This window comes from Hipposideros armiger, unplaced genomic scaffold (genome assembly GCF_001890085.2).
Source record: "Hipposideros armiger isolate ML-2016 unplaced genomic scaffold, ASM189008v1 scaffold_399, whole genome shotgun sequence".
In the NCBI taxonomy this organism is placed as follows: domain Eukaryota; kingdom Metazoa; phylum Chordata; class Mammalia; order Chiroptera; family Hipposideridae; genus Hipposideros; species Hipposideros armiger.
The window spans coordinates 303,797-326,708 of NW_017731749.1; the positions used below are offsets into that span (position 1 = coordinate 303,797).

At 38.4% G+C, this 22,912-nt stretch overlaps 1 protein-coding gene across 1 annotated transcript in view; it reads right to left on the minus strand.

Annotated features, from left to right (window-relative positions):
* The window catches only part of LOC109393952 (partitioning defective 3 homolog B), a 620,394-nt gene that overhangs the window by 214,271 nt on the left and 383,211 nt on the right, over positions 1-22,912 (minus strand). The window contains exon 3 of the mRNA XM_019663698.1: positions 13,485-13,656. Coding sequence (XP_019519243.1) covers positions 13,485-13,656 — 172 coding nt within the window. The remainder of the gene's footprint in view (positions 1-13,484; positions 13,657-22,912) is intronic.

Sequence of the window (22,912 nt, forward strand, 5' to 3'; positions counted from 1 at the left end):
AGAGGCCTGACCACCGCACTGTATTTCTGAAGCTGATGTTGAATAATATTGTATGTCAACTATAATTATATATACATATAGTCACGGGACATGGAGTAGAGTGTGGGAATGGAGTCAATGGAAATGTAATAGATAAGCATGATATCGGGGGGTGGGAGGGCAGTAGATGGAGGAGAGAGGTTATTTCTGTGCAAAGGGTGAAAAGGATAACTATTGCATTGTTCTGTACACCTGAAACTAACAATAAAAAATTAAAAATTAAAAATAAACCATTATTTGATCTATAACAGCACCTTATAAAAACAAAACAAAACAAAAAAATAGTCACCTGAGAGACACACAGACTAGGTATTTATTCTGGGTGATCTCCAGGTTGCTTTTTAGAGCCACTGCCCAGTCTTCCAAGCCCTGTTCTGCCCCCTAGGAGGCTGACTTCCATTCAATAGCTCAGTGCACACGCAGGCCAGTTTCCCTCTGGCTACCTTTTAGGGTTGGCCATTAGGAAGAACCACCAGGACATCAGAGGGCAGGAAGAGAGGGATATTAGGATGTGTATCCCTCTCTGTGCTTCCTCTCCGCCAGCTCCACTTTTGAAAGTGGCAGCACTGAACAACCTTAGTTCACAGGTTCTGATCCTCTAAGGGCCTCTCTCCCACATCTGCAGCTCTCACCACATTGGTAAGAATGTTCTCCTCTTGCCCCTTTCAGGCCTGGGCTGGTAAGTGCTCTCCAGTCTTTTTAGAATTGAGTTTCTCACTTTCATAAATAATCCCCTTATTAAATTCTCTTCAATTACACCTTTGAGCATGCTATCTGTTTCCTGTCGGCACCCCAACTGATACAAAATTCTAGGTCAGTTGGGTGAGTGGAACAACATTAAAAATAAACGGTTATTCTCTTGTGTAAAGGTATTATCAAACATGAACAGTATGCACTTATGGACAAGATGCTGAATCAGGGTGAGTACATGAAAGTAAATACTTAAGTAAAGATTAAAAAGGATCAAAGCAATTACCCTTCCACAACTGTCTAGAAACAAGAACAAAGGTATTATTTGGAAATTTTGCAGCAATTATACTATTCTGATTAATGTCCCTTGGAATTGTTTTGGCTTCAATAACCATTTTACTATTTATCTTGTAAGTTGAAGAGAGGAAAAACAAATATATTTTTTTTGGCTTAAGAGAAGGCATATGATGACCAGCATCACCATTATGAAAGAGAGAGAATATGGTGTCATGGGTTGAGAGTTGAAAATGGGAAAAAAAGGAGAACAAAGGACCAGATCAAAATATCAATTAAAGAAACACAGCTGGCCAAGTGGCTCAGTTGGTTAAGAGCTCGCTCAAGAGTGTGAGTTTTGAGCAACAGGGTCACTGGTTTGATTCCTGGCCCAAGCTGAGCTGCCGCTGAGCTGCCAACAGTTGGCAGGATGGCTCAGCTAAAAAAATAAAAAATAAAAAGTAAATAAATAAATAAAAAGAAACACAAGGAGATTATATATATATATATATATATATATATATATATATATATATATATATATTTCAAATGATAAATACAATGGTGAAAAAAATAGCTTGAACTAGTAGTTATTTCCCACTTATTATATGGCAGGCACTATTTTAAGAGTTTTATATTTACATGCAGATGAATGTTTTTGATGCTCACAACTCCATCAGGCCATTACTAACATTAGCCATTATACAGATGAGAAAACTGAGACATAGCAAGGTTAAATAACTTGCCTAAGGTCACTCCGTTTACAAAAGGCAGAGCCATATTTGACCTATGCAGTCTTGCTCCATGGCTTATGCTCGTAATTTCAATACTATACTGCTGCAAGGTGAATATGTTATACATAATCTCTATCCTTCTCCATCCCTTGTTTCTTTTGGAAATAATGCACACCCTACTTGCTTCACTGGGATATTAGAGACAAAATGAAGTCAAATATGTTCAGGTTACATTTTGGATACTGAACAAATAACCAGTTTTTAAGAATATGAATTATCGACAAGAATTTTGCCTAACCTCTTGTAATTCTTCACTTTGTAAAGACAGAACATAATCATATCAAGTATATGACCACTACCAAACAAATGATCAACATTATTTTAAAAAACAGGGCAGTGAGGCAATTAAGGAAGTTCTTTTAAAGAAAATTAATTTTTGAATAAGTTTTGAAAAAAAAAGTGGTGGTTGGTCTAAAAAGGAGAAAAAAACAACAAAAGTAATTCTTTAACTTCTCTAAGGAAACCTTTCAAGAGGGTCAAGATGCTCCTTTGCAATACAGCCCGCATGGTAGTAAAGGAACTCATCTAGAGGATGATCATGCTTGGACAATTTGGGCACTCACCTGGGGAATGGGGTTTTGAATCAGAAAAATAAAAGGACTGAAAACTTTCTTAAACTTTATGTATCATGTAAACCAATTAGGTTGAAATATAGCCTATAGATTTGGAGAAAAAAAGACCACCTTTGGGGAGCAATCAGTAATTCACGCGGTCCACAGTGAAGAAGAAGCAAGGAGCAGGTCCCTGACATCCGCCTCCTGCTTAGAGCATACCTAACTCTTCTGAACGGCACATTTGCCAAACTCACCAGCATAAAAGTCTGGTCTCCAGCTGCACTACCTAGTACATTTGATTGGAGTGTCTTTGAGGAAAAGGATGGATAGATAAATGGACAGATAGATATTCACCCATCAACCCATTAGGTCCTTGGAGGCCCGTCTTGGGCAGCACAGGACATTGTTGGTGGTAGTGGAAAGATGTGGGATTTAGCTACTTCTTGTTACCTGATAGGAGATGACACTAACGCTGCCCCAAATAGTCAATAGTAAATGAAAACTGTAGAATTACAGACAGACTACAAACTGGAAGCTTTGTTATTTCCACAAACCTCTCCATCCACCAAAGACTGAAATAAAAGATGATTAACCAAGCTATGGACCACATGTATAATAGAAGACACATAAAGCTCTGTGTACATCTAAATTTACTTATGCGTTAAGTTCTTTTCAACTATATGGTTTTGTAATTGTATGCTCTGTATTATTATAACAATTGTAAATTATAAAAAATGGAAACCTAACCGAGTTAAGAGGCTCACTCAGTAATTTATTTTGAGTCAACTAAATTGCAAGCTGCTTGGAAATGAGTTCATGTCTTGTCTTATTTTATATTTCCCTGTTAGCCTAGCATAATACTTTTCATCTACTGGGCCAGCAATGAATAATTATTGATTCACTGAAGTCAGTGACAGCCACACCACCGTCCTCTGTAGCACTAACATCAGACACACTGATTTCCACAGTTACATTTTTAAACCCAGTCATCAAAAGCAGATGTTAGTTGCACAAATGCTGAACTTTGCCATAGGGACAGTTAACTGTAACACCAAACTAAAGTCATGAGGTCAAAGAACATTCTTTCTGAACTGTGACTAAGAAATTTGCCCCATGCTTTCAGATCTCTGGGGTACAAAGTCTATTTGTTTGAAAAACACAAAAGAGTTGAATTCATCATCACAATTATGTAGAAGCAGATGACATAAAGCCATTTAGCTTGCTCTTATCCATGCCATTTTTCAGAACAAATAGTGCAAAAGAATATGGAAACACCGTTCTTATTAAGAGTTTAAAGAAATATGGACACTCGGAAGTAATGGCTTCTTTTTGTCAATATTATCTTAAAGCACCGAATACAAGTGTTATGATTTTAAATAGGCTGTGGTAAGACAAAAAGCTTACTCACTTATTTTCCTTGATCATGCCATATTCCACATACATACATTAAGTAATCAGAGCCAAGTTTTCCATAAACAAAAAAAAGCAAGATGTACCACATAATTTCCTTTAATTTTACACACAGAAAAAACAAAACAAAAACTCATAAAGCCCCAAATTTCTTCCATCTGTAAAAGTTTGAGGGGTTTATCAGATTCTCATATTTATACAGACGAGCAATCAGAATTTTTCTGGTACTTTTAAAGAGAGACCTGTATTTTCTGATAGCTATCGAGATTTTCCCATTAGGCCCACGAATAAGCACAGTGAGAGCTATTTTCTGTGTAACATATGATGGATGCATTGTTTCAATGATAAATTGACAGGGTGTGGTGGTGATATCTGGGAGGTTGTCTTCTTTTATCTGGTAAACATTAAAAAAAGGGCAAACACAAGGGAGATAACTTTCCTCATGGCAACTGTCACCTCTCCTTATCACCTTGGGATGTGAGAATGAACAGATCATCACGCTATTTCAGTATTTCCTACTTTCATTGGGCCAAATCAAGATCTTAGTAAAATTTCAAATTGTATGTAAAGCAAGGAAATAACCAAATGTGTGTATATTGGGGCATAATTCATCATATGGCTTTATCAGATAAAGCAAATGAGAAAATCCTGAGCCAGTCATAAAAGCGTGTCCAACTCCGAGTGACTTGTCCTTAAGATGAATCTTCTGTAAATAATTAAATTAGTGGATTTTTTTTTCCCCTGCCCATCTGGGCAGAAAGAAAAAAAAAATCATGCATACACACACACACACACACACACACACACACACACACACACACACACGGAGGAAGAAAAAAAAAATCCCAAAGGCTAAACCTTGTATTTAAGTTGTTACTGCAAAGAGGCTTTACCATATATTGAATTATTAGCAAGATTCTTGAATTTCAAACTGCAAAAGAAAAGCAGCATGGTTATTATGAATAATTTGTTTAGGTGTGATTAGAAATTCATGAGAAATGTAATCTATTTTATGGCCACAAAGATTTATACGTATAAAAATATGAGTCATATCGTTAAGAGGGTTTTAATACAGATAAGTAATTTGAAAGCTTTTTGTAATAGACATTTGAAACCCTACTAGGCTCTAGAAGGCAGCACTTATATTTAGAGAATGAAGGGCCATGCTGCTTGGCTGTCTCAGAGTCCATGGACAGAAGAGGAGAGAGAGTGAGGACTGTTTACAAGAGAGGAAAATGGGTGTTGTAATGGTGGGTGGGGAAGGGAAAAAGAAAAAGGCTATGGGGTGTGTGTGGGGGGGCAGGGGGAAGGTCTCCTTCCTTTTCTTTAATTAAAAGGACAAGCTACATATCATTTTATCAGCAGTCCAGGGAACTACAAGGAGCTGAATAGGACAGCATGGCTGAAAATATTTTCACTACTCAGTGGCTAGGCTTCTGCAAACACAGCTTCACTAGCCTTAGTATTAAAAGCAATCTGCAAAAGAGGCTTGAAAACCCAGGGGTCTAGTATTAAGTAAGCAGTAGGAAGGTGACCTTTCATTCCGTTGGTTTATGAGGATCTGCAGGCTCTGTCTCAGTGTGGGTCCAGCATCAGCAAGAGGCCAAAGGGGAGACGGTGAACTTGCTGGGTTTNTATGAGGATCTGCAGGCTCTGTCTCAGTGTGGGTCCAGCATCAGCAAGAGGCCAAAGGGGAGACGGTGAACTTGCTTTTTTTTTTTTTTTTTTTTGAGGTCATATAATCAACTTAGAAAATACAGCTGGAAAAGAACAAGCATGAAAGCTTGTTTTTTGTACACGATCGTGCCTTTTTGGGTAAATGGATAAATGCCAAGTCCCTTTAATACTTTTTTTATTAGAGTACAACCAAAAGTAACAACCAAGGTATTAAATGTAGGCATTGGATATAAGGACACAAAATTACAGAGACAAAAAGAGAACTGAAACAGGCAATTGAAAAGTAAAATTGAATTAAGACTAAAATGGATAGAAAACAGAAAAGTGAAAATGTAGTTCTGGTAGGATGATATATTTTTTTTTCTTGCTTAACACTTTGTAATTTAATATTCCATTTAAAAGACACTTCTAAGAATATAGAACATTCTTAAGCAAAACTCATCATGTTATTTTTACAAAGTTATGACCTGGTGGGCTGTTTAGGAAGTATGCATACATTGACTACTGATCTGCAATTACTCAGAGGAGCTGATTCGGGTATATTGAAACCTTCATATTCGACCATCATTCACATTTGTATTTCGTGAACACAAACAAAAATCACTTCTGTGTGGTAATTACCTTTTAATATTTGTTAGAAGATATTGATTTTATGCCTTCATTTAACCAAATACCTCAAGCCCTTTTCTAGAGTATTAAATTAAAAGAAATATATACATACAATGTATAACCTTACTTCTCCCCCCAGGCAACTTTTCACCTACTCTGAAAACAAACAAAAATAAAACCCAAAACCACAATAGCAGAAGAAGAATGGTGCCAGAAACGGGTTAGTGATGCTGTGGCCTCCTTAGTCCTGTCTTAGTTCCTGTCATACCAGAAAGCATGCACACACTTTGTTGACTATACGGCGATGACTGATTGATGATAGCCTGGCAAGGTTACCATAGCTAATTACAACATCATTCATCTAAGCCTGCATGGGAAAAAGAAATACCAGGCTCCCAGGGAAGAAAAAGAAAAAGAAAGAAAAGCTATACTGTAGCTGTTAACTTTTGAATAATCAGCCCAAACAGGAAACAAATAGGATGAAACTCAATGACCAAATTATGACTTATTGATTCATCCAAGCAAATGACCTCAGTTCCCGGGTAATTTCAAGTCTGCGTTTCCCAGCCCACAGCAGAGGGCTGCCAGCCACAAGGAACCCTCACATGCTTGGGCCCTTTGTAGTCAGAATTCAAAGGCTTCGGCAGCGGCACAGCCCAGCCCTGAGGTTTAGTTCGGCTATGTGTGTGGTGGGAGCGTGTTTGTCTAGGATCGGATGCCAATACTTAAACTCACATTATGGGCACAGCAGCTACTTACACACTGCAGCCTAATTAAAGGAATAAACTTCCCCCTTCTTTATTTTTTTCCTGAAGATCGGTGCCATAAAGGGATTTGGTTTCGTTAAAAAAAATTCAGACAAATGTTCCCATATGTTTCCCTTATGCAGTAAATTACTCAAAATCAGAAGAAAAACAGTCACAATTTCCAACACTAATCTATGGCTATACAATATTTTCTGAGAACTACTGAAAATAAAGAGTGAAGAACTCTGTGTTTTGAACATAATTATAACAAACATACAATCATAATTTCCATTTTAGTTTTGAAGAAGCAGAAACACACATGGAAACAATCAAGCATCTGAGGCACCTTTCAGCTTTCAAGTCTCAAAAACAAGAATCACTTTCAAATAAAGAGTAGCTCATCTTCAAAGTTAACACATGAGAGGAGAATAAAGCTAACACCACTGCAAATCCAAACTTTAATCAGATTGCTTTATATCTGGGTACTATAGATCACAAGTGTGGCAACAACCAAGTTATAGTACTTTCTGACACACTGTTTGAATTAAATTGCTAAAATAATTATAACTGAAGAAATATTTTCTCATGGAAGCATATACCCAAAATAGCAAATTTCAGTCAAGAAGTACTGAAAAAAATGATCAAAATGTCTAAAATGAAGCTACTAATTAATTGGGGCCATAGGAGGAATACTGACATGGGCATGGAGTCAGATGCAAATTCAGCTTGGTATTAACGAAATTCTCCCGAGACAATTATAGCTCATGAGATCAAGAAAGTTTTATTTTACAGGTGAGAAAACTGTGGCCCAGGAAGGTAGGGAAGCGACCTGGTCTCAGTTGTGAATATTCACTTCTATGAAACGCCAAATGTGTCCCACTTTATTTTTTGTTTGTTCGTTTGGCAAAACACGGTCCTGATAGATATAGGTTAAATGGGAACTTGTCTGGGAACACAGCTAAATCCAACATTGTAAGGTCTGGGACCAGCTCCATATCACTGATTCTCAAGGGACAAGGGTTGGGCCAACCTTGGATTATGGCCTCATGAAGTCTTTTAGAGAATACTAGAAGGTCAGGTGCCACTGATCATAAAGGCAGCATGGGAACCAGTGGGGGAAAGGTGAAAGGACTCATTCTTCTGAACTTCAAAATAACTGTCCTTATTAATTTGTCTTATTTACAGAAGGCATGCAGTTACTTGAAAGGTCAAAAACAGTACAATATCCACAATATAGAAAAAAAATCACCTAGGAATCCTATTGGCATAACAGTTTTGGTTTCATTGCAAACCCCAAACACACACTTCATGTATGCAAACACATGTGTGTACACACATAGGATGAGGAGACAGGAGCAAATTATTTCTGAAATTTAAAGGATTTAAAAGAAATTTTCTCCATTTTAATTTTCTGGTCCTTATTCCCTTACTAGCTTTTGATTTACAGCTATTCATAGTATCTATTTATTAATTTACACTCTATCTCAATTCCAAAGGATATGAGGTGCTATTTTATCACATATAGTATTAAAAGACATGGATAATTGAAATCTGTAATTAATCAAAAAATGCCATGTAGTTGAAAGAGCACTGTACTCGAAGCCAAGAGGTACAGGTTCCAATTCCAGTTCTTTAACCAACTGCTTATTTGACATTAAAGCACACTCTCTAAGCTTTTATTTGCTCATTAGCAAAATAACATCAATTGGTAGAAGAGGGTAAAGGGGGTCAAATATATGGTGATGGAAGGAGAACTGACTCTGGGTGGTGAGCACACAATGTAATACATAGATGATGTATTATAGAATCATGTACTTGAAACCTATATAATTTACTAACCAATTCATTCCAATAAATTTAATAAAAATTTAAAAATAAATAAAATAAAATGTCAATTATCTAGACAATTATGAAATTCTATAGAACAGTCTATTTTTAGACCAGCATTTTACAAAAGCTGCTCTAAGAGGTGCTAACAATTTTTGTGGTGGAGGTGGGCTTCTTTGCTGTGTGAATTCTAAAAAGCACTGGGATTCTCTGTTGCCTACTTAACAGCTTTCTCACCCCTTCCTTCCCTGTTAGAATAACCAATTCTATTTGTACAAGTGAACATGAATGAATCAGAACAGCCAGAATAGCTTTTAGAACGTAAGTGTTCAATAAATGTTATTTGTTAAGTAACTAGAGTAAACTATATGTTGAAACCCTGAAACATGTAGAGAAGTACCACAGGGTTCCACAAAGAAGACTTAGAAAATTCCTGAACCAGGTGATTTTAAAGTCCAAATGGACACTGTGAATATGATTCTTTGCTATTTATTCCACTTGGTGTTTGTTCTAACATGTTTCTTTTTTAAAATAGACTCATTAGCAATGTTTAGGCTACATAGCAAAAAACATCCACTGAGTTCAGAAACATAGATTCTTAAAGCATTAGAATCATTTGCTGGTTAGTTAGGACTGGGTCAGGACTGAGTCATTTCGCATTACATTAGAAAATCCATTGGAAAATACTTGGTAGAAAATAATTTAGATGAATGAAGTTGGAATTATGTGGTTACCCATTTGATTTAAAACTGCTCTTACAAATTAAAAATATATATACCCCATTAGCTTATATGGTACAAGAGACTATAAAACTTTTAGGTCAGTAGGTTTCTTCAATGCATCTTTGTAACCCTTCATTGTTGAATGAAGAATTAATACATATGTTTGTTGTATGACTACTGTACTAGCTTAAAGATTTGGACAAGGCATCACAAACAAGGTCATACTTGAGCTTGAGCTTAAAAATTGCATAGAAGTCGACAAGAAGCAAGGGAGTGAGCCATGTAAAGGGATAGAACTTACAAAAGCACAGAGATTTGAAATAAAGTGACCATTTGGGTGGAATGACATGTGATTCATGGTGGCTTCACGTTAAGGTGACTGCAGTGAGTGGCCAGTAATAAAAGTGGACAGAGAGGAAGTAGCTAGATCATGAAGAACCTGTGAATATGAATGTTCTGAATATGAGGTGCATATGGATTTCATCTTGGAAGATAAAAAAAGAACAGGAGGGGCCAACCTGTGTCTGCAGGTATGTAGGGAAGGTTGTTGGTTTTTAACAGAACACTGCTGACCAATATGTTGTGCGGGAAAAGAGATATAAAAATTAAACTGAACTTTGAGTATATTTTTACCTCCAATATCAATTAGTAAAACAAATTTTACAGGGCCAGCCCAGTGGCGCGTTGGTTAAGAGCCGGCTTGGGACGCCAGCTCTGAGCAGCAGGGCCCTGGTTTGGATCCCACATGAGGGCCAGTGACACTGCGCCCTCTACAGCTAAGATGGTGAACAACAGCTCAACCTGGAGCTGGGCTGCCATGAGTTGCCAGCCATGGCATAGGCTGCAGTGGGGCTGTCTGGCAGCGGGCATGTGCTTTCATGAGCTGCCGTGAGCTACCAAGAGTGGCCGTCCAATGGCCAGCAAGCGACTGCCTCACCCGGGAAGAGCACAATGATAATACCAACATGGGCCAGTAAAGCGATGTCCTCCACAACTAGACTGAAGAACAAAGGACAGCAACTTGTCTGTTCCCCTCCCCCAATTCCCCAATAAAATCTTTAAAAAGAAATAAAAAACACATGTTTGGTGATTAAAATGACCTAATCATAAAAAGTCTTGATTTGTAATATTTGTTAAATTGTGTCTCCTTAAGTCAGATAAGCACAAGGACTGATAAAGATTGAATTCCCCATCTTCTTGACTGGATCTCAAGAACAACAAAACCAGAATAATCCCTTGTGTCTGCTGTACCAGCCTGGGTGAGTGAGCCCCGTGAGAAGATGGACCAGTCCCAATGGCCTGGGAGAGCTTGAGTGGGGAGCCAAGATTAAGTTTGGCATTTGTATGCACACTGTGATGATGAACCACTGGAACACAAACGCTACTCCTTTAACCATCCTTCCCACTCTTCATCGAAACAGGATCTCAGTGTGAGCCTGAGGGCACCACTGGGTCACACTCCTGGAAGAGCCACGGGCTTTCCGTGTGCTGCCAATCATTTCCCTCCTTCCTGACATGACACATGCCCAACCTACAACTATACGGAGCCCCGATGGCAGCAAAAAAAAAAAAAAAACGGAATGGGCAGAAACCAAAGCTGGTTGCCTTGCTTCCGCCTTTCATTTCTCTGAGAAACTCAATAAATATGGTTGTTTTTGCATTTAAATTTCCAGATATGAAAAGGACTCAATCTGATGGAACCATGAGGGTAGACAAGGGACGATTCTGTCATCCTTCATCCTTGACCAAAGTCCTCCAGCTAATTCTGAGGAACCACCTGCATCAGCTTGCTAATGAGTTTGGACATGGTTCTCCGCGCGTGCGCGCCCAACAGAAAGCCACTGGGAAGTTGTCAAACCGGGGAGTAATGTAATCGGATTTGTGATGTAGAATGGCAGCTCTGGAAGAAGCAGGGATTGGAGAAGGCAGCTCCGTAAAGAAAGAGGTCAGCCTGAGGCCCCTGCAAAAGTCTGACTGATGATAAAGCTCTAGCCTGCTGCAATGGCCGCAGACACAAAGGCTGAAGAAAGTGGGGATGGGGAAAGAAACAGGAGGAGCTACAGATGATGCCATGGTTTCAGACCAAATAACTGGAGGGCAACACTGGTCACCTAATCGTGAAGGCTAGCTAATCTCATCGTTGTGTGTATGGTAGGTATTAGGGGGAAATGGGACTTGAAACCAAAGAGGTAATAAGCATTTGTAGAGTTTTGATATATATTCACAAAGTAAACTGCAGGAAAATGATATCAATTATTGTTTTGTTTGTTTTTTGGTGATTTTTATTTTATTTTTTTTATTTTTATTTTTTTTTTTTTACAAATACCATATAGGAGGTGCACAGCAAAATTGTTCTTGACAGTGGAGCCAGCAAGGGTACAAATCCTGCTCTTGTCACCTCGTAACAATGTGAGCTTGGATTAGTTACTTAACTGCTCTGTCTGTCTCCTCATCTCTTAAATGAGGGGAATAATAGAACCCAACTCGGTATTGTGAGGCGAAAATGAGTTATGGGTAAATGATTCAGAATGTTTGGTGCACTGCCTTGAGCTCAGTGTCTGTTGTGTAGTCACCATTTAATAAATACTATTTTCTACCTCTGTCTTACCAAAAAATCAGTACAGAAGAAGTACAAAGTCCACTTTCAAAGAACAGAAACCTCAGCTTACTCCTCTTCCTACATTCCACATTGTATTGCTCAGGTGGTTCAACAAAAGAAGCTGTGAAAAAGCTGAAGAAAATCAAACTTCGTTCCCTGGAATGCTCATAAGAGAAAAATAAAAATAAACTCCCAGGCACAGGGGGCACTCTGAGCTTCAGCCTTTTGAAGACCACAGTGCTTGCTTATAAATAGAATATTAAAACAAGCATGAGCAATTTTCTCCTTTCGTCTTCCCTTATTGCCTAATTTTCCTCCCATCCATTTGCATAATGGATAAAAAGGCATCCATTATGCAAATGAATGATAGGGCTGTGAGGTTGTTGAAGCCACAAACCTCACTCCAGATGAAAAGCTGCCACAAACCCCCCCAGTGCCTGCGTTCCAGCAGACTGCCTCACTAGCTGCTTTCCAAAAGACAGAGGAAAATTATAAACACTGTAGGTCATTGATTTCCACGTGGCTTATTCTAAAAGGGGCACTATAGATGCTTTCGAGAAAATGAGTGCAAAATAGGAATATTCTGTATTATGGTATGTAAAATAAACTTGACAGTATACCTTTTGCTTCAAATGGGTAAAAAAAAAACTATACTATGCAAAGTTTTTATAATTTCAAGCATATGCTTTGCTTTAAAAAGAATTAGATTCCCTTTGTAAAGTGAAAAAAGCCTCCGTTCTTCTGGCTTGAGGCTTAACCTAGAACAGGTGCTTAGAGTTGTCTCAAAATCTATGCATACATTCAACAGGAATTAAAAGGAAATGTTTTAGGTACCACAATATTAGTGTATTTTCAAAAACTTTATGCTGTTGCATTGTCCTAAATTTATCTTTCAGAGGTATCACCAAAAACTGACATATTATGTCTCTTAGAGTTGTAAATTCACTGAAACTTTAGAAGAATGTTTATTTTCTCTTTCGACCCACACCTTCAAAACAAATATTACAAAAAAAAAAAAGAATCCTGAGCAAAATCATTGGGTGAGTTGTTCTTTTTTGAATAAACCATTAGGACAGAATTAGAAACTAACTTCAAAATGTTTTCCCCAAACTCTGAAATGTATAGTTTGGGGAGAAAAAAAAAAGGTGGCTAAAACAAAAAGTGATCTTTATTTCTGGTCTTCATTCCTTGATCACCCTTAGTTTTCCAAATGACTTTTTTCAGGGACTTTTTTTTTTCTCTCTTTTAAGTGATCCTCATAAACTACAGATGAACCTCATCACTTACAGTCCAGCCTCCCTATGGTCGTTCAAGGCCACACAATTCAGATTCAGATTCAGATTCATGTGTAATACAAGAAAAAAACATGCATCTAATCATCTGAATAACAGCAGCTGCAAAAACATTATTTACAGAAAAGACAAACCAGATTTTTTTTAAAAGACAGTTATTAACAGGATAAATCATAACATAGAAGCAACTCATAATCAACAAGGTGAAGTATATCAACCAGGTGAAAAACATACCACAAAAAATGCACATACCTAATTTCAGAGCCGAAGGAGTTACTTCAATTTCCCCACCAATTGGTTTAAATGCAGCCAGCTGGGCAGCCACTTCTGTCTCAAAAGTGTCTGGGCTTTGCCCTCCTGCATGGTTTCCACTGGGGCTCTCGATCTTGTGGAGCGGTTCTTGTTCTTCAAACACAGCAATCAGCTACAAAAATCCAACAACACTCATTACTTCATAGGGCACATATATTATCCGGATACTGTATCAAGGTGATTGGGATCTTCATTTGGTTTTAAAGAAAATGGTCTCTGAAAATTTAAAACTTGAATGTTACTGTACCCATAACTCTTAATTCAATATTATGTCTGAAAAGCAATATGGCCAGGAACTAATGAATGGTTTGTTTGTTTATTCTTGAAATAAACAACCAATTTTGTTTAACTTTCTTGAAGGAATAAAATAGCTGCCTCTTCCTCCACCATCTTTTCTAATATATCTGAAAGGACTTCAGTATCTCTTTCAAGAGTGTTCCCCAAAATGAAAGTTGACTATGAAAAAGTGAAACAACAGACATTAGGAAACCCATAATTATATCTTTCCTTTCATATACAATCATTATAAATTGATAAATAAAATGTGTATATTTACAAAGACACAGAATTTGTGATTATCTTGTACATATAGATAACCCATTTTTATACATGCCTTTAATTTTGCTCTTTTCCTTCATGACTGACTCTGTTAACTGGTTTAAGTCCAATGAATGCCAAATCCAATGAGAATAAACATCAGCACTTTTATCCAAATTATTCCCATCTTCATCTCAATTGTATTGCATATGAGTACTATGCTTCTTGTCATTAATATAAAAATGTTTGTCCATTTCCAAGTCACTTTTCATAAAATGGGGGCAAAATATCATAAAATATTCCATTAATTGGGCAAACATTGCTGTGTAAACAGTGAGGGTAGCCTGGCTGAAACTGAATTTCTGGCCAGCAGACAGCACCACCATTGAGGAATCTCATATGCCTCTTGTCACTGATGTGGAAAAATCCAAGTTTAAGTGCAATGGGCAGCTCAGGGATGCTATTGTCAACCCAGTAAAGTGTAGTGTGTGCAAACTTGAAAAGTGCTAGTAAGTTCTCTATATTTTTCATTCATGAAATAAAACAAACCTACTTGTAATTCAAACGTATTCAGAAAAGGCACGCAAAGCCTCATTCACAGGGGAACGTTGTTAGCAATAGTATTGACACAAGCACAGGGATAACCAATCAAAACATCATAAATTCCAAGTTCAGTGTTTCAAAAGAAATGAGTAGAATTAGGGATATGCAAATTGGCTATTCAAAACTAATGTTCCTAATTGGCTACTCATTTCCAGTATGGAGACTTGTTTAATTGGAAAATCCAACAATCCTCTCGCCACAGGAAAAAAATGCTACTCCCAAGGCATTATTTTTAATTCTTAAAATTGAGCACATACATTTTCTATTTTCAATTGGTAGCACTAACGAATTGATTTGAGAGAAGACTTAAAAGGATTAATAATAAAGATTATTCTAGTATAAAAATAATCAGTAGAACTATATCTTTCTAATCATCTGGTCAAAGTAAAGAGTTTAACACTTTAAATCCCACAAAGGAAAATAAAATCAATTTTAAAAATGTGGTAGAAGCATCATTTGCATCACTATTGCTGTGACATAATTACAATTTCAACTTTACATATTGGTGAGTTCTAACATTTTTAGTTACATTTATTAGTAACATTTATTTTAATGCAACAATCAACTAAGCAAAATGGCTTGTTTTACTGGTGCTCTGAACAGTTTCATGTAAATAAGACTAATACCTTACTTTTCCCCTCTTATTACATCCTTAACTCTTAATATACCCTATGTGCCTTAAATATGGGGCAAAGAGAAATAAAATACCAATCCAAAGAATACTACAAAGGCTTAAAATTGATAACTCATCTGATAAATCACTGTCCATGGCTGCTTTATAACATTTTCCTCTTAAGATGTTCTACTGTTTTCCATACTATTACATCCACACAAGTTTATAAAGTATGTAGTAACAATGCTATCCTGATTTATTAAATGGGAGAAGAAAGTAGTTTGGAGACGGTTTTCCAAAGTGACAACTAATGAGTAACTGGTGCTATAATTTAGTCTTTTTAATTTCCAACCTAGGGTTTCAGACTACACTGTAACCATTTTCAAAAAACAAAAACAAAAACAAAACCCAAACAAACAAAAAACAAACTTTAAAAAGAGGCTACATTGTGGGATATTTGTAGTTGTCCTTGAAGATGTCCTAAAGAATGTGAACTCTGCTCTTTGGAGATACCGGCCATACATGGCTCTTCTCAAAGATGATGATGGTGAAATCCAGAGGCTCTCCAAATCTCATAATCTATTTGATTATTTAATAGCTTCATCTGTCTCCCAACCCCATGACTGACAGGAATTACCTCTGCAGAGCGCACTCTGAATATATGGGTGAAGAGATGAATGGATCATAGAAAGTCTCTAATCCTGGAAGAGGATCAGTTCCTGAATCTGTAGTGGCCAAAGTCACCGGCACCATCGGTGCTGGCTGATGAGACTCTCCACAGCCCTCATCTCCACGTCTACAACACACGCAGACTTAACGCTTGTTTCAACACTGATAATTAATTTAAACCAAATGTTGTAGGTGCTCGTTAGCTCGATAACTTGATTCATCAGAACACCTACATTACCGTGTAACAGAGTCCCCTGCAGGTAGTGTTACAGAGATATGTTCATTAACATAAACCACCATTCTAGTCCCTCAGCAGAAGGCATGCTGATTTCCAATGTGTCTAGGGTATGAAAATGGCCTTCCATCTCTGCCTTTAAGCCCATTCAAAATTACCTCTCCTTCAGAGATGTGTTGCACATAAAGAAGAAATTCTAAAAAAAAATAATTTTGTTTTGTTAAGGTTTCATTTACACTAAACTTCTGTGGCATGTGGCAGATTTTTCACTGATCCCTTAGAGACTGTGGGTAACCTAAATTCTAGGAAAATGCCAACAGGCAATATTTGATTTGGATGCCTTCCTCTTCTGTTGCCCTATCCATCTTCTGGTGCCCCTTCTGTTCTCCTTCTGTGATGCCAGTGTTCTCATGACACCCAGTGCAGTACTGACGTTTCCTAAGGACCCCATGCTACAAAATGATCTGTTCACACAGCCTTTACCTTCAGTCAAAACTCTTGTCCCCAAGTATCTCTGTTAATAAGTAGGTATCTAATCTCCAGAAACTTCCAGGAAGATCAGTCTACAAATATGCTATTCATTCTCCCACCCCGAACAAAAACAAAACAACCTTCCTGGGACTCACTTACTCCTATGGGTACCACACCATTTCTTATCTTCCCTGTACAGTAAAATTTGAAAGAGCTGTACATGGAGCAGTTTCCAATCTCTCTCCTCTATTTCTTTACTGAGGCACGCCAGTCAGGCTCTCACCCCTTTATGCCACTGAAACTGCTCTTGTCAAGGTCAAAAACAATTTGCAGGCTGCTAAATCGAAAGCCATTTTTTTGGCTTGATTTTAGGACACAGAAGATCATTGCCTCCTCTTTAAATTTTCTTCACCTGCCTTCCAGGACAATATGCTTTCTATTTTATTTATTTATTTAAATATATATTTTTTAAATGTTTCAATTACAGTTGACATACAATATTGTATGTTTCAGGTGTGCAATGTACTGATTCGACATTTATATAATTTAAGTGACCACCGTGACACCCATGACACCATAAGAAGTTATTATAATATTACTGACTATCTTCTCTATGCTGTACTTTACAACCTCGTGACTGTTTTTATAACTGGCAATTTGTACATATTAATCCTTTCCCCATTCGCACCCATCCCCCAACCCCCTCCATCTGGCAACCATCAAAACGTTCTCTGTATCTATGAGTTTGTTTCTATTTTGTTCATTTATTTTTATTTTTTTAGATTCCACATATAAGTGAGATCATATGATATTTGTCTTTCTCCATCTTATTTCACTTAGCATAATACCCTCTAGGTCCATCCATGTCATCACAAATGGCAAGATTTCATTCTTTTTTTTTATGTCTGAGTAATATCCCATTGTATATAGCTTCAACTCTCTGGGCCCTCCATTAAGTTTTCTTTTACTTATTCCTCCTCATCTCTAAAAATGTTAACAAAAATATGTCTACATTTGTTTGGCAGCCTCACTTGTCTCTTGGCATCAATGTAAGTATATGCCAATAAATCCAAAATTTAAATCTCTAATCCAGAGCTTCTCCCTGAACTCCAGGCACATATGGTCAACTGCCTAACCCAACATGTCAAAAACTAAAACACTGCTCCTCAAAAGCTCTTTCCGTAGGTTTTTACATCCCATTTAGTGGCAATCCATCCTTTCAGTTGCTCAGGACAAAATCCTTGCATTAATCCTTGATCAATTCTTCCCTTCATCATTCCCTTGCTTCCTCCAGCTGTCACTCATACACATCCCACACACAACCAATTAGTCAACAAATCTCAAAATATAACCAGGGTTTGACCACGTCTCACCATCTGCACTGTCACGATGTTGGACCCAGCTACCGTTGTCTCTCCCATGGGTTGCTGCAAATGCTTCCTGACTGGTCTCCTTCTTTCCACCCACACCTCTTTTCAATCCATTTTCAGCATGGCAGCCAGTGTGATATTGCTCAAACATATGGTGGCTCATGGCTGTCCTCTGGTAAGAACCCTGTATCACCTTCCCATCTCACGTAGAGGAAAGCCCAAGCCCTTACAACGGCCAATATGGTAACAAGCTCCCAGCTACATTTTTTACCTCAGTTCTCACTCTTCTCCACCCTGTTCTCAGGAATCTACCCAGGTGCGCTGTCTTCTCTGCCCCTGGCTCAGTGTCTTTGCATTTGTTCTTCTCTCTGCCTGAAACAGTCTTCCGCCAGATACCCACATGGTCTTTAGATCTTTAATTAGTCAGGTTTTCACTGGTCACGCTGTCTAAATTGCAGCATCTCCACTACTTCCTATGCTGTCTTCCTTTATTTTTCTTTATAGCTTTCATCACCTTCTCAATGCTGTATCTTTTCTTTTTTGCCTTTTTCCCCTCTGTACTAAAATATAAGCTCAGAGAAGACAGTGATTTTTGTTTATTTTATTGTTTGCTATATATGTACTGCCTAGAACAGTGACTATGACTTGATAGGCACCCAACATAGACTTGTCGGAATAAAATGAGTGACATGGGATAAAAGCAGATACTAAAACCTAACATAGCAACAAAATAAAACATACCTAGTAGATTCTTTGTGTTTTTAAAATAAACATTCAGATTGAATTTAAAAAGATGAATGAGCATAAACGCCCCATAAGCTGCGTCTTTTTTATGGTTGCTGTCTCTGTGTAAGTTCTCACTGAGTTCATCTATTCTTCCTCTAAGTCCACTGAGCATCCATAAAACCAGTGTTTTGTACTATGTGTCTGGTAGTTTGCTTGTCTCCATTTTGTTTAGTTCTTTTTCTGGAGTTTTGTCCCGTTCTTTCATTTGGGACATATTTCTCTGTTCCCTCACTTTGGCTGCCTCCCTGGGTTTCTTTCTATGTATTAAGTAGATCTGCTATGTCTTCCAGTCTTGGCAGGGTGGCCTTATGTAGTAGGTGCCCTGTAGGGCCCAGTGGTGCAGACTCCCTGGTCACCTGAGCTGGTTGCTCCAGGTGTGTCACTGTATGGGTTGTGTATGCCCTCCTGTTGTGGTTGAGCCTTGATTGCTGCTGGTACGTCAGTGGATGGGATTGACCCTCAGGTTGACTGGCTGTGAGGATTGGCTGTGACTACAGCAGACGGGCTGTTGTGGAGAGGGCTGACCCCCCAGAGCGGGATTCACTCTATGGGGCTCTGGTGCCTGTTGAGTCTATCCTTTGAGTGTGTCATTTCTGGAGCTAATTGGGTGGTGCTCTGGTGTGGTCTGAATCTAACCACCTGGTGTGTTGCTTCTGGGGCCTCTTGGAAGGGGCTCCAGTATAGGCCCAGGTCAGCTGCTGCCTCTGTCTGGCCCAGGGCTACCTGGTAGAAGCTACAAAGTGATCTGCAGTTGGTAACTGCCTGTGCTGGACTTGGAAGCACATGGAAGAGGCCATGCTGTGAACTGAGGCTGGCTGCCACTAGTGCCAGGCTTGGGGCTGCTCAGCAAGTGTTGCAGGGCATGCCAAGGACAGCTTGTTTGGGTTTTGTGGACCTTTGAGAGATTTTAGGAAAGTCTGCAGCATGGGCAGAGGTCTGCTGCTTGTGAGGAACAGCCGCTGAAAGAGGTTTGGATTGATGCTGGGTTTGGATAGGGTGGGGTCTGAGGGGAATCACCAGGATGGGCGTGAGCAGTGTTAGCCAGGTTGATGGAGACTCAGATTTGGCTCCTGCCGGCTCATGCAGGCTGGGTGCAGGGAAGGCTCAACAGAGGAACAATGGCACCTGCTAGCACTTCTGCCCCAGCCCTTGCCCTCGCCCTGAAGACAATTCAGTTCCTCCCCATATGTCCCTGGTGCTTTTTGAGCTGCTGTCCCTTCACTGGAGGGTGAGTGTTTGTGAGTGAGTCTTTGTGCAGGTCCTTTAAGAGAAATGCCTGGAACTCCAGCAGCCTTACATCTCACTTGGATGAATTGCCTGCTGATTTTCATAGCCAACTGTGGGGACTGGTCTTCCTGGCACTGGATGTCCAGGCTGGGGAGCCCAGTGTGGGGCTGGGTGCCCTTGCTCCTCAGATATTCCTCCCAATTTTTAACCACCGCATGTGGGTGTAGGATCAGCCTATTTCATGTCTCTCCTCCTCTTATCAGTGCTGACATGGTTTATTTATATCCTTAGTTATAGAAGTTCTGTTCAGCTACTCTTCAGATGGTTCTTAAGGGTGGTTGCTCTATACTTTAGCTCTAATTTTGATGTCATTGTGGGAGGATGCGAGCACAGTGTTTACCTACTCTGCCATCTTGACTGAAAGTCAGGATCCTTATTTTTATAGAGACCCAGTACTCCTGCATGGATACAGGATTGTGTATCATTCATTCCACACTATTTACAAACACCCTTGAGCAGTTCCTGTAACAGTGTTTACTTAAGACATACTAGGTGATGAAAATAAATATTAATGAACATATCCTCACTCGCTGATGCCCCTACTCTCCATGGAAAAATAGACTACGTCTTCCTGCTTTTCCTTGTTATGGATTATTTTCTGCCAAAACCCATATTTCCATTTTTATACCAAATCTCTACATAAAAATCTTTACCTTTTTTTTAACATGAGTTTTTCCACAAAAATGTATATACAAGAACTGCAAGGACTTGTTTCTTGCTTCTATATATACAGCCTACCATGCATGTCTTGAGTAGTTTTGAGCCTAATTTTTTTTTTTTTAATCTGTCCTTGTGTCTGCCAAAATCTGTTTTATACATTTAGGTGCTCCTACGTTGGGTGCATAGATGTTCACTAGGGTGATGTCCTCTTGTTGGATCGATCCCTTTATCATTATGTAGAGCCTTTCTTTGTCTTTTATTATAGTTTTCATTTTAAAGTCTATTTTATCCGATATAAGTATTGCTACTTCAGCTTTTTTCTCATTTCCATTTGCATGAAGTATCTTATTCGACCCCTTTACTTTCAATCTGTGTGTCTTTTGATCTGATGTGAGTCTCTTGTAAAAAATAAAATAAATAAATAAACAAACAAACAAAGAAACAAACGACCCATAAGATGTTCAAAGTGTTACCATTATTGTTTTGTAATTATGGGGGGAAACTTCCTCATTTTCTTTTAAAAACTTGGGGAAGTTGCTTCTGCTACATCATGCACTTAACATGCAGATTATGTGTCTTCTCTTTCTTTTTCAGGCTGATTTTGGAAAAGGAGAATCTGCTATTTGTTCTGAGAAGGAGTCGAAGTATTGGGCTGTAAGTGGGTAGTGGATGGAGAGGTGGGCAGGCTTAGCAGTTGGGCCCCATATGCTGCCTTGCTTGCTTTTCTTCCAATATGTCACTTTGATGTATCTGATGTGAAGCTTCTAGATGTGTCCTCCAAGGTAGCTTAAAAACAAATGTGAACAAGCCTTCACGGCAGTGGAGACACAACCTGAATTGCCATGCCATACGCTCAAAATCAAAGTGCTCAGCTTTATTTTACAAATTCACGTACATTTTACACCCTATCGGATTTCTGTGCTTGTTTTAATAGGAAAATATTTTCTCTTTAATTTCCATTCAATTTTAGGCACCAGGGAAATGTACAGTGTTTATCTTATGTGTTTTATACCTCTGTTTGAGAGGTCAGGGTAGACTCTAGGAACACACCTACCTTAAAAATTGGGCTTAGAAAAAGCACATGAAAATAAGGTAGGTATGAATTGTTTTCAATAACTGTATCTCAACTGCCACTGCCGTTGGTGCTCCCAATTCTAAGATTAGGCATTAGTTTTGGTATCTACAAGCATCCTCTGACTACTCCCTCCCCAGCAAGCATCTAGAAGGAACATCTGAAAAAAAGATTTGCCTAGAAAAAAAATATCATCCATAAACTCTATTTTAGAGACTATTTTAATCTTTTTTAAAAAAATACTTGTAAAGGGTAAAATAATGGGAGTCAACAACAACAAAAACTCAAAGATCGAGAAGAAATAAAAGACCTTTGGCTAATTTACAGCATCTATGACCCTGAATAATAGGCTTGATCAAAAAAGCCACGTTTTCTTTGCAATTTCACACCATCAATATCTCTTCAAGGACTCAGACCTGTTTTTGTACTCAAACAATAAGGCTATTACGATCCACATCACTAGTAAATGTGCATCTATGCACGCACACGTGCGTTTTGAGGGGCGAGTGGAGTGGGTAGAATATTAATTGTCTTGATAATACCCCTAACGCCTAAATGCTTAGCACAGAGCCTGGTACACATGCAAGGTTAACTGTTAATTCTTTGTCTTACCATAGCTAACAAACACTCCCTGGTTTCCAGACTGAGTCCCACTTGACTTGTTTATCCCTTTTCTGCTTTACTTTGCTGCTTCTCTTTAATCTCTTCATCACAGGATTGACAGAGGAACAGAGAAAGTACCAAGATCAAACACATCACATAGGTAATTTTTGTTTTTCTTTTTTCTTCCTCTTCATCACACAAGATCACACAACCTCTAGACATGCGGTACTGCTCTTCCACCTAGCAATACATGGTTTGTGCTGTCTGTTCTATTTCTACCATCACTCGAAGCAATTTACCAATGCCTTTTGTTTTTACACTGAGAGGTAAACATTTTAATAAAAATGCCACGAGTGCCTTTAATATAGAGTCCTTCAATATCCATGATGCAGTTTTTCCTCTCTTGTCAGCCTATCGCATTCAGTCACTTTTATAGCCTGAGTTTTTATAATCTGATGCTAT